At 36.6% G+C, this 17,324-nt stretch overlaps 1 protein-coding gene across 36 annotated transcripts; it reads right to left on the reverse strand.

Annotated features, from left to right (window-relative positions):
• Window positions 1-807: 807 nt before the first annotated feature.
• LOC110912273 lies at window positions 808-7,219 on the reverse strand. Of its 36 annotated transcripts, none has more exons than XR_004882532.1 (9): window positions 6,922-7,082; window positions 4,907-5,201; window positions 4,015-4,328; window positions 3,215-3,697; window positions 2,882-3,046; window positions 2,324-2,715; window positions 2,096-2,241; window positions 1,490-1,595; window positions 844-1,414 (listed from the first exon to the last, which is right to left on the reverse strand). XR_004882532.1 is itself a non-coding variant. In XM_035984788.1 (8 exons), the coding sequence occupies exons 3-8, from the start codon at window positions 4,157-4,159 to the stop codon at window positions 978-980; spliced, it is 1,923 nt and encodes a 640-aa protein (XP_035840681.1). In that variant the 5' UTR covers window positions 4,160-4,328; window positions 4,907-5,067; window positions 6,922-7,214; the 3' UTR covers window positions 825-977. The 36 variants fall into 36 exon arrangements, 24 of the variants coding, with proteins under 24 accessions (XP_022012657.1, XP_035840665.1, XP_035840667.1 ...); XR_004882538.1 differs by having other exon boundaries at window positions 2,915-3,046; window positions 6,922-7,081; XR_004882535.1 differs by having other exon boundaries at window positions 808-1,595; window positions 2,915-3,046; window positions 4,907-5,067; window positions 6,922-7,214.
• Between the last annotated feature and the right edge of the window lie 10,105 nt (window positions 7,220-17,324).

The raw sequence follows: 17,324 nt of genomic DNA on the forward strand, positions 1-17,324 counted from the left end.
TATATTTATTCAACCCGTACAATAAATGAGGTTTTAAAGATATATTGTTTTATTATTTAGTATATAAAATTTATTTATTCAACCCCGTGTAATACACGGGGTTATAACCTAGTCATAAAATTAAGAAAATCTTATTAAATTAGTTTTGGCACATGCTTTGTAATGTTTAAGCGTTTTGATACCTATGTGTGATTATTTGTAGCTGATATTCCTACAAAAAAAGATTGCATATCTTATTTATTTTTTTGAATTTAAAAAATAAACATTGCATTTTAACAATTTTCTTAAACTTTTAAAATTAGAAAAAATTCTTTCTTCTCACTTGAAACACTCTTCTAAAATGAACACTCCCCAAATCTCAAATGCCTATCTTGGATCACTAGACTTGTAATGTTTGTTATACAAATGTTTCTGTCATATTGATTTGGTAATGTTCTTATCGAAATTAACAAATGGTCAAATTGTGTTCATGAAACACTTATCAAATTTCGCAACTAATCTTTGAAGTGCATACACCAAATCACCTGGCACTAGCTGGCGGGTTATCGACCAGCAATAAAATCGGATTGGATTTTCATATGCAATTTTTCAAACTAATATACATATATACAGAAATTTTCAGAATTTATATATAATTTTTAAAACTTATTAAACGGATTGGATTAATAAGTTTTAGTTTTTTCAATTATTTCAGATATTTTGACTGCCTTTGATCAATTTACCGATTAATCCCGAATTTTAAAAAATTAAGTATTAGAAGTTTATCAGTTTGAAAATGTTTGCTTGACGTTTCAGATCAGGATAAACTTTAGTACAAAACATAATACAGATTGTCTACACTAATTAACACATGATCAACTTTTACAAGACCTGTGACATACCAAAAAGGTCTGCTAATAATATGAGTTCAACATTACTTACAATTGTATCTTTATTGTCAAATATTTACTTACAATGTGAAACCGGGTCAAACAATGCTAAAATATTGGTTTCTTAAGCATTCTCCTGTCCCTTTGGAAAAGAAATCTAGAACCATACAAAAAGCGACCTACGAGAGGAAATTTCGGGCTACCAAAGATAACATATGTGACAACAGCAAAACAGATGATAAAAATCGGTATCCATTGAGAATTGTTTTGATAAAGTAGGAAAAAGTTGATAATAAAAGTTAGGATCATGGTTGTTATCGAGATGAAAAGTGACGCTAGACAAATCATCAGCTGTTGGGGTAACGAAATCATGAAATCATGTTCAGTGTAATCAGACCCGAGGATACACAAGACCATGAGGATAGAGGTTGTCGCGGTTATGAATGACAAACCATCAAAAATAATGAAAGTTTTGGAAAGGTCTTTTCTGAGGAAGATAGGCATACCGGTTACTTGGTCATATCCACCTGGAAATGTGAATGCTGCTGCAAATGAGATGGTGGCTATTAGTGATGCAACCACCATTAATTGACCGGCTGTTTCTTTTATCCATTCCTCACCTTTCGAAAATAGTTCTTTGTGCTCCTTTCGGAATACTTCATGTGGTGTTAGACCCGCTGCATTCTTCTTCTCTCGAAAAGGAGGAGGGAGCATGGCTTCTACTTCCTGTCATCACAAAAGAAAATGAGGAATTCCGACCCGTCTAGCAAGTCAAATAGGTAATGTAAAACATATGTAAAGATTAACTAAAAAGAAACGGGTCAAATGGATCAAAGATTTCACACAGTGTATTTTATAATGTATACAACCTCCTGTCACTTTATTTAAATAGTGGATATTTATTTTTGTAATAATAGATGCTTTTGGCAATTAGAAAGAAAAAAAATAATAATTCCGAGCCCGGCTAGTTTTTTCATCTATCACACACAAAATATTTTGATCCGTTACCCAACCCGCCAATCTCATTACCTCTGCAACAAAATAACACAAAGAGAAGAAGTTCATTTGTATAGCGAACATCCCAAATAGGGATGACAATCAAACCTGAACCCGAAGGGTAAACCCGAAACCCGACACATTGGGGGCGGGGGCGAGTTTGGGGTTGGGTAATTAGGTACGGGATTAGGTTTTAATTTTTTCACAGATTAGAAAGATGAAAGATGTACCTTGAACCATAATGTTTCTAGATGCAGTTGCAGACCCACTCCTGGAATGTTCTCTAGTCGATTTATCTTCGGACTCTCCCCAGCCAAATGCAACAAATTGTTGCCATTCTTGTCTTCAAGAGTAATTATCAAATTCCTGAGCGAGCCTATGTCATATAACATGTTGTAGATACCCTCGTGACGATGTGAGACAGCGATGTGAAATATACTTTGATTTTTATCATTTACCTCCCGTACTAGATGAGGATATTGCCGAATAACCTCAACTACAAACGCAGTGTTCCCAATTTCTGCAGCAAGAAATAGTACTCGGGATGAGTAAGTTGGCTTTGCGTCTTTTTTAGTCGCCATCTTTTCATCAGTGGGCCCTCTGAATATGTTACAAATTTTAGCCGGCATCTTTGCAATATTCTCCGAAATGGTCCTTAGCAGTAGAAGCATTTCTTGTTGTTTCTTTTCAGCATGTGTCTGCTTTTCATCTCCCTCGGTTTGATCAGGTGGCCCTCTTAATATGTCGTCAATCTCAACCTTGGGTAGTTTCACAATCTCGGCCCAAATTATTCTTAGTAATTGCAAGGCATGACTTTCCATGCTGGGAATATTAACCCTCATATGACATACTGCAAAACCAAAAAAAAAAATAATAATAATTGCTTTATTTTGTGAGAAACTATACAATACCAGATGTAACAGATTACAATAAGATGTATACAAGACATACAAAGTCTAGTCTAGCGCGATTCAAGCATGCTGTAAAAAGCTATGATGCTAATATCTTAGACGTACCAAGAAGAGAATACAAGAAAAGGAGATTCTTACGCCAACATTTCAATCTCCTGGTTATATTAGGTGCTTCTGCATCAAACGCGTACGGTTTTCGAGCCAACAGTCCGAGTACATGCCCGTTTACGGCAAGTTCTGGGCGGTCGGTCACAATTTGTAATGCAACATCTACAAAATATTAGATATAATGGTGAGTTACTGAGAAAAACTTTAAAAAACAAAGGAAACAAAAGTATGCAGCCAATATTTAGGCCATATATCTATTTTATTCAACTCCAAAGTCCTAACGAATACACAAGGGTATCACATAAATGCAATGAGATTTTCGACACTTACCAAATAGATTAGACTCGACGGATTTGACAAGAAGATCGGCCCGATTCTGATGTGTCCAGAAGTCACCAGTCATTCTCTGCGAATTTTGATACAAATACTTCACCATATCATGCTTTCCATATAAAGCCGCCATGTGGAGCGGCATCATTCCCTGACTATCAGGAATATCCAGCAGGGCAAGGTTCTTCTTCACCAAAATCTTAGCTATTTTGACATGTCCAGCCATAGCCGCTAGGCAAAGCGCGGTTTGACCATTCACATTTTGGAGCTCCAAGTCCTTCTTCTCCATCAAACTCACCAGATACTCCACAAACCAGTATGATTTTCCCAATACCGCAATGTGCAGCACTGTTTCACAGCTTTCAGTGATGCTGAACCGTACCAATTCCGGGCGCTTGTCAAGAATGTTTTTCGCTGCTTTCCAATCACCAGTTATTGTTGCCTTATAAGAAGGGACTAGTATCTCATTGTAATCTCTTCTTCCTTCAAAGTAATCCCAAATCAAATTATCAGTTAATCAGTTATCATCATTCTAGTTACCAATTATTAGTACATCCTCTATGATAATTCAAATATTTTATTCAAAGATCCACCTTCATAACCATAAAAAATATACTAATAACGATAGAGAATTACAAACAAATATTCATATGTATATGTATATAGATATAGAATCAATCAAGCAACAACCATAAAAAAATACTAATAATGATAGTCGTAAAGTAGCGCTAGCATAAGACAAACGCTAAAGGAAAGCCAAGGCAAAAGTAAGGGTAACGCAGCAAAAGCGGTTAACATACCGACAAGTAGATCTGGACGAGGGAGATTCAATGCTACTGGTGGTGGTGGTGGTTGCTCGCCGGAAGCAATCCGAATAAGAATCTGCTGTTGACTGATGGAATTCAGGTCACCGGTTGAACCACTTGTAGTAGGGTGATGATTCATCTCTCCGTCCGTCGTCTTCAACTATAGTGGTTCAAGAGTCTCGTGTTGAGAGAGATTAATATGGCTGGAGTCCATTAATCCACTATCCCACTTGCAAAACATCTATTTTGTCTTTTTCACGTGTTTTTTCTTCCTACTCAATCGTGTGGAACACCTTTGTTCAATTAACCTATTAATTATTAAAAAGCATTAATTAACCTATCTATTAACCTATCTATTAAAAAATAAAGCTTGTGAATAGTACCTATCTATTAACCTATCTATTAAAAAACAAAGTTTGTGAATAGTGTTTTTTACACTTGTCAGTTCATCATTAACCTATCTATTAACCTATCTATTAAAAAATAAAGCTTGTGAATAGTACCTATCTATTAACCTATCTATTAAAAAACAAAGTTTGTGAATAGTGTTTTTTACACTTGTCAGTTCATCATTAGCTGTTAGTTCGATACTGATATTGTATTTATTGGTTTCAGTTTGATAGTTTGATACGTTTAGAGCTTTGGTTTAATGGTTTATAGGCTATTTATATCTGTCATTGGCACTGGTTTGAATCTCTTCCCATTCTAGTCGTTCAACGGAGTCGCCGTCGTCACTGCAACCGCAACTCTCGCCACCAACCATATGTGTAGTATATGTATATGTATAGAGAATCAAGCAACAACTATAAAAAATACTAATAATGATAAAGTGGCCAAGACAAACGCTTAAGGAAAACTAAGGCTAACACAAAAGCGGTAAACATACCAACAAGTAGATCTGGACGAGGGAGATTCAATGCTACTGGTGGTAGTTGCTCGCCGGAAGCAATCCAAATATGAATATGCTGTTGACTGATGGATTTCAGGTCACCGGTTGAATCACTTGTAGGGTGATGAATCATCTCTCCGTAGTCTTAAACTTGTGGCCTACAACATTAACATTTATAGTGGTTCAAGAGCCTCGTGTTGAGCTAAATATGGTTGGAGGAGAACAAATTCTATCGTCCACTATCCCACTTCCACTTGCAAGCCATCTATTATCTCTCAATCGTGTGGAACACCTTCAATTTAATGAAATATGTGGAACAGGGCGAATTATCAAGTAAAAAGAGAGTGGGGACCAATATGGCTTTAAAGTGAAATGAGAAAAGGAAAAAAGGTATAAAATAGGTTAAACTAGGAATATCACTCTCGCGCATTGCGGTGCGGCTACATCGCAAAAATCGAATATATTAGTCCAAACGTTATGTGATGCGTTAATCATATGAAAACGCGTGTTTCGTGTATCTGATTGAAGTCAATGTAACCAGTATAAGCAATGTGACTGGATCAAAACATAAAGTAAATCGAATTTATATTGTACCATCATAACATATCATATGTGACCCGACTAATACATAGAAAACGTGATGGGTATAAGGGAAAAGCTGCCACGTTTAATCATAAGGGAATAATTGGAGCTTTTGAAAAAATGGGAAAAAAAGAAACCACAATTTGACTTCAGTCGATTCGAAACAAATTTACGAAACATTCATAAAATAAACACGAAAACATATTATATTTGACATGACTCTTTTCGCAAAAAAGTTTTTGTCGAAATGTACACCAACTCAAATTTATAGCGAAATGTACATAAAAATATGCACGTAAAAATGTTTTTTAAACAAAGACGTATTATATTTGACATGACTCGTTTCCTAGAAAAAGTTTACGTCGAAACGTAGAGCAAATCAGATTCATACCAACACGTACATATAAATATGTACGTAAAATTAGTTTTTAAGTAAAGGAGGTACAATGCCATGTAGCACTAATGTCATACCACTGCTAGCGATCACCAACATCGTCAAAGCTCGTATAAATAAAATAAATAAAAAAAGGAAAAAATAACACCGAACGAAAAGCATACGTAAAATCGTTGAGCCACGCACACCTGTTGTAGTGTGTTAAAGTGAAAAAATTAGAGTGAAAGGTAAAACGTAGAAAATAATAACTGAGTCGATCTAGGACCCGCACGTTACGACGAACCGGTCAAATAGAGAAAAATAGACGCGTTACAACCATCTATTTTGTCTCTTTCACGTGTTGTTTTTTCTTCCTACTCAATCGTCTTGTTCAATTATTAACCTATCTATTAACTTATTAATTAACTTATCTATTAAAAACAAAGCTTGTGAATAGTGTTTTAACTTATCTATTAAAAACAAAGCTTGTCAATAGTGTTTTTTACGCTTGTCAGTTCATCATTAGCTATTTTTCTGATACTGGTATTGTATTTATTGGTTTGAATTTTATAGTTTCATATGTTTGGAGCTTTGGTTTAGTGGTTTATAGGTAGTGGCGGATCTTGCCCGTTGAACGTGCCAGGGCCGAAAGACACGGGCACTAAAAAAAGCCCGGGCAAGCCCGGGCCAAACATAGTATATATAAAAAATTTCGATCGAAATGCAGAAAATTAGCACTACGGCCGAAAAACTTGCCCGGGCCGTGGCCCTGCCAGCCTTCTTCTAAGAACCGCCCCTCTTTATAGGCTATTTATCATTGGCACTGGTTCGAATCTCCTCCCATTCGTTTTTCTCCCTTTTATTTCCCTTTTTGCAGTCCGTTCAACGGAGTCGTCGTCGTCACTGCAACCGCTAACTCTCGCCACCAACCATATGTATAGTATATGTATATGTATAGAGAATCAAGCAACAACCATAAAAAAATACTAATAATGATAAAGTGGCCAAGACAAACGCTAAAGGAAAACTAAGACTAACGCAAAAGCGGTTAACATACCAACAAGTAGATCTGGACGAGGGAGATTCAATGCAACTGGTGGTGGTGGTTGCTCGCCGGAAGCAATCCAAATATGAATATGCTGTTGACTGATGGAATTCAGGTTACCGGTTGAACCACTTGTAGTAGGGGGATGATTCATCTCTCCGTAGTCTTGAACTTGTGGCCTACAACATTAACATTTATAGTGGCTCAAGAGTCTCGTGTTGAGATTAATATGCTTGGAGGAGAACAAATTCTATCGTCCACTATCCCAGCCACTAGTCCACTACCACTTGCAAGCCATCTATTGTGTCTCAATCGTGTGGAACACCTTTGTTCGATTTAATGAAATATGTGGAGCAGGTAAAAAGAGAGTGGGACCAATATGGCTTTAAAGTGAAAATGAGAAAAGGAAAAAAGGTATATAATAGGTTAAACTATCAATTGCGGTGCGGGTACATCGCAAACATTGAATGAATTAGTTCAAACGTTATGTCATGCGTTAACCATATGAAAACGCGTGTTTTGACATATCTGATTGAAGTCAATGTAACCAGTATAAGCAATGTGATTGGATCAAAACATAAAGTAAATCGAATTTATATTGTACAATCATAAACATATCATATGTGACCCGACTTATACATAGAAAACGTGATGGGTATTCAAGATGAATCGGTATCGAACGGAAATTGAAATCGGAAATTGCAAAGTATTTGGCTAACACCCAAACGTTTATTATTATTCAAGAAACTGACTCAAAACTTGAATTACAATCACTAATACCCAAAACATGGTATTTATAATCTAAACACTCCTATTAGATTATAACTAGGATTGCTAATAAACTATTAAATTGGACATGATAATTATCACTAAATAATTAAACCTAAACACGTTTAAATATTCTATAATTATCCACTCCATGTTTCCTCGCCTTGCACGCAAATAAAGCTCTTTTATTCGAAATTTCCAACAATCACCCCCGGAATTTCGAACTCGTATCTGACAAGTCTTCGACTCCAAGCTTTTCGGCCATCTCCTTGAACTTGATCTTCCCAAGAGCCTTCGTCAAAATATCCGTTTTTTTATCAATGCCACTAACATGCTCGACCACGATATCTTCAGGATCAACACATTCCCGAATGTAGTGAAACCGGGATTTTATGTGTTTGCTTCTTCCATGGAAAACCGGGTTCCTTATGAGAGCTATCGCCGATGTATTATCAACACGTAACACCGCCGCTTGAATTTTCTTGTCGAGTAATTCACCAATCAATTCCTTTAGCCAAACCGCCTGACACGCGGCTGCACTAGCCGCCATATACTCCGCCTCACATGATGATAAAGCAACTGTACTTTGCTTTTGAGAACACCAAGTAATTGGGGAAGACCCAAAATAAAACACGTGTCCCGTAGTACTTCTTCCATCGTCCGGATTTATGTTGTGACTACTATCACTGTAACCGACCAACATATTTTCTCCTCGGGTATAGATAATGCCATAACTAAAAATACCTTTTAAATAGCGAAGAATTTGCTTGATGAGAGCTGCATGAGATTGCTTCGGGCAATGCATGTATCGACTAGCTACTCCGACCGAAAACGCCAAATCTGGTCGAGTCTGTAAAAGGTACCGGAGACACCCGACAATCTTTCGATATCTCGTTGCATCAAAATCTTCTTCGTCTTCAAATTTAGAGACTTCCACGTTCGGGTCTATGGGAACACTAGTAGGATTGCAGTTAATCATACCGGCTTCCGTCAGTATTTTCTTTGCATACGCCTCTTGCTTAATTTTTATCCCGTCCTTGCTCTGCGACACTTCAATTCCAAGATAATAAGTAAGCTTTCCCAAATCCGACATTTCAAAGTTTTTAGCCATCCCGCGCTTAAACTCCATAATAAGTTTCAAATTTGAACCCGTCACAATTAAATCGTCCACGTACACGCCGATTAATAAGACGTCCGTTCCAACGGTTCTTCGGTATACGGCTTGTTCTTGCGAGCACCGGTGAAATTTCATATCTAATAAAATATTATTTAATTTCGTATTCCACGCACGTGGAGCTTGCCTTAACCCGTATAACGCCTTCGATAATTTATAGACTTTATGCTCTTCGCCTTTTTTAACGAACCCTTCCGGTTGAACGACATAAACTTCTTCTTTTAATTCGCCATGTAGGAACGCATATTTAACATCTAGATGATGTAATTCCCACCCTTCATTCGCTGCGAGAGATAAAAGTAACCGAACTGTTTCAAGTCGAGCAACTGGCGTGAACACTTCGTCAAAATCGACTCCAGGTTGTTGAACATAACCCTTCGCCACGAGTCTAGCCTTGTGTTTATTTAGTGAGCCATCCGCGTTTCGCTTAACCTTGAAAACCCACTTCAAACCAATCGCTTTTGCACCGCGCGGTAACTCGGTTAACGACCAAGTATTATTTTTATTAATTGATTCAATTTCTACTTGCATTGCTTTCATCCACTCCGGTTTATTTTTCGCATCATTAAAATAAGCCGGTTCGTCATCCGCAAGCAATAAATATTCTTCATCAATAGAACTCGAATTTAAAATATAGTCGTTAAAACGTACTGGGGTAACCGTGTTTCGGCTGGATCTACGAACAACTGGGTCGGGCGTCACAAAAATATTTTCTTCAACACTGCTACTGTTCTCGTCAATATAGCTGCTGTCTTGGCCTTCATTCACTGCTGTTGGGCCAGGTTGCATTGGGCCACCCAAAGTTGATCTACTAGCGGTGAAAGCATCTGATCTCATTCTTTGACTATTTAGGCCATGTGAGCCCACACCATTTAAAACTCTTTGGTTTGAATTTGTTGCAAAATCCATATCAAAATTACTTGAGCCATATTTATTAGATGAATTCGATAAACTACTGTTGTTTATTTTATTTTTATTTGAGCTGCTGGTCAACGGACCAGTTGACTCCATCCCTAGCTCATCACTCAAATTTTGAATGTTTTCATTTGTTCCAGAGGTGGACCAACTAAGTTCGGTATTCACGGTCCCATCTCCAGTGTCAATTACACCATTAAAATCAACCTAAAACATACCCGGTTCGCGAGACTCCTCATCATTAAAAACAATATTTTTTCCCCAATTCCAACCACGCGTTTCATCAAACTCCGTATCCCCGTCTCGACCCACAACAATTCTTCGAGTCGTTGGATTGTATAAACGATACGCCCCCGAACCTTTTTCGCTTCCAAGATAAACTAGACGAGTCGAACAATCGTCTAATTTTGGAAGATGTCCGCCAACAATTTTCAAATAAGCGGCACATCCGAAAACCTTAAGAAATTGAAGATCCGGTTTCTTTCCTTTTAACATCTCGTACGGTGTTTTGTCTTTGTGTAACGCTTGTGTTGGAGTTTTATTTATTAAATTTGTTGAGTGCCTCACCGCCTCCCCCCACATAAAATTAGGAACTTGTCGCGCTTTTAATATACTTCAAGTCATCTCCATTAAGGTACGGTTTCGCCTCTCCACAACCCCGTTTTGTTGAGGTGAATATGGAGCGGTTAAGTGTCAAATAATCCCTTCGTTTTCACAGAACCGATTGAACTCATGAGACGTAAATTCTCCCTCTCGATCGGTTCGAAACGTCTTGATTTTTCTTCTAACTTCCACTTCCACCATGACTTTAAATTTTTTGAAGGTTTCAAACGCGTCACTTTTTTCCTTCAAAAGAAAAGTCCACATGAAACGTGAAAAATCATCGACTAAGACAAATACATACCTATTTCCCGCTATTGTTCTCGGAGAAATTGGACCGCATAAGTCTCCATGAATAAGTTCCAAGGCACGCGTTGCCCGAAACGACGCCGTCTTCGGAAAAGATTGTCTCGTATGCTTCCCGACTAAGCACGAATCACATATTTGATTTTCATGATTGATTTTTGGCATCCCCACGACCATATCTTTATTCACCATTTGTTTCATGGACTCGAAATTTAGGTGACCAAGTCTCGCGTGCCATAACCAGTTTTCATTATCAATCCGAGCTTTCAAACAAACGGGTTTTCCAACTTTTAATTTAATCGTATAAAGACGATTTTTAGATCGAGTAACATTCATTAACACCTTGCCTTGAGCGTCACGCATTAATAAATAATCGTCTTTCATACGAATATCACCTCCACACTCCGTTGCTTGACCGAGACTAATTATATTACTACGTAAACTAGGGATATAATAAATATCGGTCAATAACCTTTGCTCCCCCGTTTTACCTAATAGTAATATAGACCCTTTCCCGCATATTTCGACTTGAGAACCATCCCCGAATTTAACTTTGCCACCAACACGCTTATTTAATTCAGAGAAAAAGGATATATTACCCGTCATATGGTTACTCGCGCCATTATCCAAATACCACAAGTCTTTTTCTTCCGAACCGCTCTCGTAATTTTTTGGAATGACCTTTTCTTCATTCAAGTAAACGATTTCTTGAACATCTTGCACCATAAACAAAGACGGGTCAATTTCTTCCGCATCGATCAAGTTTGCTTGTTTCTCTTTCTTTCGCTCTGGACATCTCGAAATAAAGTGACCGAATTTGTCGCATCGAAAACATTGAACCTTCGAATAATCCTTCTTTCCTTGTTGTTTATCCCCTTCATTGGACCCGTTTTGTGACCCGCGATTTTGACCGGATTGGTTTCGACCGCGTCCACCACCACCACGTCCACGGTTCGAGCCTTTCCCGCGTCCCCTACTCGAATCGCGTGAAGTCTGACTAGAACTTGAAGAGGCATTAGAATTATTAAACATTAGTTTCGCTTGAGTACCTTGATTATCCGACTGCAATTCTTCATCTTTTATGCGTTCTTCATACGCCTTTATTCGACCAACAACATCGTCGAATGCAACTGTTTTTAAATCTACAAGTTGCTCAACTGAGGCTACCATATGGATGAACCGCCTTGGTAAACCACTGAGAAACTTTTTCACGATCCTTTGTTCCTCTATTATAGAACCGAGCGATGCCGCTTTTGAAGACATTCCTGTTAACTGGCTAGAAAACTCATCAACTGTACTAGAATCCTTCATCTTCAACGCCTCAAATTCTGACATGAGTGTCTATAGTCTTGCTTCACGTACCCGATCGGCTCCCAGATGGCGCGCTTTCAGTGCATCCCACATCTCTTTTGCCGTCTTCATATTACCAACTTGCAAGACCTGTTCTTCCGGTATGGATTGAAACAACAAAGCAATCGCCATATTGTTTTTCTTCACATCGGTTTCAGTTCCGAGTTCAATGGCCTCCCACACGCCATGAACGTTAAAAATCGCGCGGATACGCAACGCCCAAATTGTATAATTAACCTTATTCAACATCGGGCATTGAAGCGCTGTTGAATTTGGAACCGATTTCTCGGTATTCGAGCCGCTACTGCCATCGCTTCCAGCCATATTTTTCTTCCGTCGACTATACGTAAGATTAAACGAACCCGGTGTAAGTGGTTCAGTTTTTTCCAGTCTACGCGTTTAATTCCCGAGTTCCACTTCAAACACGAACCCGAAAAAACAAAGCTATATTTGTCTTGAACTTAAAACAAAAAAAAACTTTTGTTGGTGTACTGTTCTCGAAAAATCAACACACAACAGTAACAAATAATGTGGAGTTAAATTGGACTTTTTTTTTTCAATATTTGGGCCCCTTTATCGACTAACCCAAAACAAAAAAACTTTAACCCAATAACTCTAGTACAGTGTCCACAAACAAGCAACTCCAGCACCAGTTCTGTTTCACCACGCTACGACTTCAACTTTCGGCTGTTCACAAATCGCAACAGCTCCGATGACAAGAAGACCAGCAACACCTTTGCACGTGTTGCTACCTGTCCCAAATCACACTTCCGGCCGGCGTCTAGCTTGGTTCTAGATCGGTTTTGCGCAGGACAATCAGCAGTTTAATAGAACTGCTTTCAACCTGCTTTCAATCGGACGACAGGACAATCAACGGGGTAACCGTTTCTAACCTGCCGATCCTTGAACTCAAACTTCCGGTGAAATCACCTTCAACCCTATGCTCGATCGCAGGTGAGAGTTCCCAGGTATTGCTCTGATACCAATTCAAGATGAATCGGTATCGAACGGAAATTGAAATCGGAAATTGCAAAGTATTTGGCTAACACCCAAACGTTTATTATTATTCAAGAAACTGACTCAAAACTTGAATTACAATCACTAACACCTAAAACATGGTATTTATAATCTAAACACTCCTATTAGATTATAACTAGGATTACTAATAAACTATTAAATTGGACATGATAATTATCACTAAATAATTAAACCTAACACATTTAAATATTCTATAATTATCCACTCCATGTTTCCTCGCCTTGCACGCAAAGAAAGCTCTTTTATTCGAAATTTCCAACAGGTATAACGAAAAAGCTGCCACGTTTAATCATAAGGGATTAATTGGAGCTTTTGAAAAAATGGAAAAAAAAACCACAATTTAACTCCAGTCGATTCAAAATAAATTTAGGAAACCTTCATAAAATAAACAAGAAAACTTATTATATTTGACCTAACTTGTTTAGCAAAAAAGGTGTTGTCGAAACGTAGACAAACTCAAATTTATAGCGAAATGTACATAAAAATATGCACGTAAAAATGTTTTTTAAACAAAGACGTATTATATTTGACATGACTCGTTTCCTAGAAAAAGTTTACGTCGAAACGTAGGGCAAATCAGATTCATACCGACACGTACATATAAATATGTACGAAAAATTAGTTTTTAAGTAAAGGAGGTACAAGGGTAAACTCGAAACAAATTATTAGTAAAAAACTTAATAGGTTCAAAACGTTCGTAAAACAATGCCATGTAGCACTAATGCCACACCACTGCTAGCGACCATCAATATCGTAAAAGCTCGTAAAAATAAAATAAATAAAAAAGGAAAAAATAACACCGAACGAAAAGCATACGTAAATCGTTGAGCCACGCACACCTGTTGTAGTTTGTTAATGTGAAAAAATTAGAGCGAAACGTAAAACGTGGAAAATAATAACTGAGTCGATCTAGGACCCGCGCGTTGCGACGAACCGATCAAATAGAGAAAAATAGACGTGTTGGGACAGGCCTGTTAAATGGGAAAAAATAAGACAAAAAAATGTTGAACCACACACGCACGTTGCGAAAGATTAAATGTACGGGGAACCAAAGTTGAAAACAAAGTGTTGTGATTAAATTGTAAAAGTTGAAAAACTTTGTGTTAAAAGTAAAAAGAATCAAAAGGTTAAAATTGAAAAATCAACTTTTTTTTAAATGCTCCTTATACATATACTACATCAACATATAGCAACAAAATGTTACTAATTTATATTATGGAAAGATATAGAGTTAAGTTGAAGTACAAAGTGTCTTATCGTACAAAACGAACAAAAGACATGAAAAAACCAAAAAAGCGCGTTACCATTTTCGTAATTATTTACTCGTAGAGTAATTTTGAATTGTATGTTGTTCGATAAACTTGCAGAGTAATTTTGATACACTTGAAGAGTAATTTTGATGCAGAATAATTTTGATACATTTGTAGAGTAATTTTGATAATTACCATACAAGATCAAAATTACTTCACAAGATCAAAATTACTCTGTAAAAACATTTTAAAAAATTACTCTATAAGATCAAAATTACTCTACAAGATCATTTGTAGAGTAATTTTGATAATTACTCTACGAGTAAATAATTACGAAAATGTTATCGCGTTTTTTTACATTTACACCCTATTCGATCTTTTGTCTAAATACATAAGAATACAAGAAATATAATTAAGTGGCTAAAAGCTTAATAATTAATTATTAACTAGTTGATTTTCCGCTCGTGCGTTGCGACGGGAACCCAATGACTGCAAAACGCGTGTCAGACGGCAAGCGTATACCGAATATCAAAACATAAAAAATGTCGTGAAAAGGATAGTCACTCCGTCCTAAAAAAACGATTTTTAAGAGCCTAATAAATAATAATAGGACCCACACGTCCTACACGTTGAAAATTCGGTTGTTTTCAGTTCGGTTATTACGGTGCTAACACGTTAAAATATGGATGAGCTCAGTACCGGTAACGGTACCGAAAGTACCGATCCGGAAAATCATCGAAATTAGGTACCGGCACCAAAAATGCTCGGTACAATACGGTATCGTATTTGAAGGTAAAAATCAATAAATACAGGTATGGTGCTAGACAGGTGTCGAACTGAAAGTAACGATTCTGAAAACGCCAAAAGGTGGGTACCAAATTGGTACCGAAAATGATTTGGTATAGTAAATTTGGTATCGATACAATACCGGTTTGATTACAGGATTTGATACGATTTGCTCATCAATAATCTAAATATCCAAGTTAATTTTACATGCTAAAATTCATTCATTACAGAAAAAGACAAAAAATAAAGCAAAATAAGTTGTTGTGTATATAAACCTCATTCAAACGAAATACAGTTTACTTACTATGTGTATGAAAAGTAATCTAAACGGTCCAATGACTTTCATTGCTACGTTACCACATGATTTGATGAGCTCGGTACCAACTGGTACGGAAAATACCGTTACCCAAATCCCCAAAAGTGGGTATTGATACCGAATATACCTGGTACAGTACAGCTCGGTACCGGTACTGGTACGACACCGTCATTTGAGGATAAAAACTGATGAATACCAGTACCAAAGCGGTACCGAAAATACATCCAGTTTGATAAATTTGATACCGGTACCCGATATCAGGTCATTCGTTAATGATATTACTATTCATTTAATTTTATTTTTAATTCTACATATTTTGTTTACTTATAGGTAAAAAATGTGATACTAATTTAGGCTATGTGTATTTGTTTCACACGTCACATCAAAGAGTATAAGTATTATATCATTGTCACGTATTTATGAGTTCTAACTCACCTTTTGACACTTTTAGTATGTAATAACTTTATAAGTTTTGACTACTCATCACTCGTTAAAACAATATTTAAATGATTTAAAAAATAGAGAGTGAATGATGTGTAAAGAAATGCTTGGGCATCAAAATTTATACCCTTCCTTGAAATTTGTCTTTTTAACGCCCCGGTTGGAGTGGTGTTTTATGAAGGGTCATGACCAGGTCAAAAGTGGTGTGAACCCTATTAGACAGAGACTTTGTATTTACTTGAATTTAGCATTATAAGGAGAGATTCATTAGAAATCACAAACAAATGGGGAACTGGTAAACCATTAGTTTCACATGTATAAAGCTCATACAAAATTTATTTTTACATAGTACTAACAATTGGCTAGCAACAAGACTTCGGAAAAACAAGGTCGGCTTAACCTTCTTGCGACATAAAGTAGATGGCTCAACCTTCTTTCAACATAAAGTAGATTCTAACATAGAGGCTCTTTTGATAAGAAAAAAAATACATATTTCTTTGTTTAGGAGCAGGTGGGACATCTATATCTATCTATACTATATAATAAAAAAAACTACTTTTAAGACACTTGTCATCATATTAGATCATCTCTTAAAGATAATTGTAATATTAGTTTAATCTCTTCTAATTAATTATATATAACCCTTCTACTAAATATTATTTAGTTTAATATCTTATATTATAGATAATCCTCCTACTAAATATTATTAGTTTAATATCTTATGGATGATTATTAGAGTTAATTGTCAAAATCATCCCTCAGGTTTGGGCATGTTTGTCATTTTCGTCCAAAATGATTTTTTTGTAACAAATAGCCCCCCACGTTTATAACTTTTTGTCATTTTCATCCAAATGCCTAACTGGGTTAGAAACAATCGTTTGATGAGGGTTTTTTTTTTAAAAAATTCACAAGTATAGGGCCTGAAATGTAATTTCTTTTTAAACCTAAAACCATTACCCTCTGCTTTCTCTGTCTACAACCTTCAAAACAAACCATCAACTACCACTCACACCGTTACTCACATCCACCGTGTAATGCTCATAAATAGATATAAAACTAAGATGTATCGACCAGCACCCATCACTATATGCCCTTCAACAAAACCTTTTATGTATCGACCTGTACGTAATGAAATAAATTAAACTGAATATATTAGCTGAACTCATATTACAGTTGGGTAGATCATAAACAAAAAAAAAGCTAAATGGGTTTAAACTGTCATCACACTGCAGCTAAATGAAGTGGTTACCGGTTTCAACCTTTCACGTTTTTGGGATACACGCATACCTCAGACAGAAAATAAACAAGGAAATTCGAAGTAACTAACAGAAACCATGAATCAAATGGAAATTCCAATAATACTAAGACCACCTAGGACATGATTATATTCGGTTTCATAAATTTGTAAAACTAGCACATGATGATATTCTGTTTACAAAATATAATGGAGAGGGATAATAGGAAACAGAGG

Source organism: Helianthus annuus, chromosome 15 (assembly GCF_002127325.2).
Source record: "Helianthus annuus cultivar XRQ/B chromosome 15, HanXRQr2.0-SUNRISE, whole genome shotgun sequence".
Classification (NCBI taxonomy): Eukaryota; Viridiplantae; Streptophyta; class Magnoliopsida; order Asterales; family Asteraceae; genus Helianthus; species Helianthus annuus.

Excerpts from the sequence above, each read along its gene's own strand:
- LOC110912273 (XM_035984772.1), bottom strand. The coding sequence starts at position 4,159 with ATGAATCATCACCCTACTACAAGTGGTTCAACCGGTGACCTGAATTCC. Across the intron at positions 3,698-4,014 it reads TCGTCCAGATCTACTTGTCG|GAAGAAGAGATTACAATGAG; the intron begins GTATGTTAACCG and ends ATTACTTTGAAG. Across the intron at positions 1,596-2,095 it reads TAGAAACATTATGGTTCAAG|GAAGTAGAAGCCATGCTCCC; the intron begins GTACATCTTTCA and ends TTGTGATGACAG.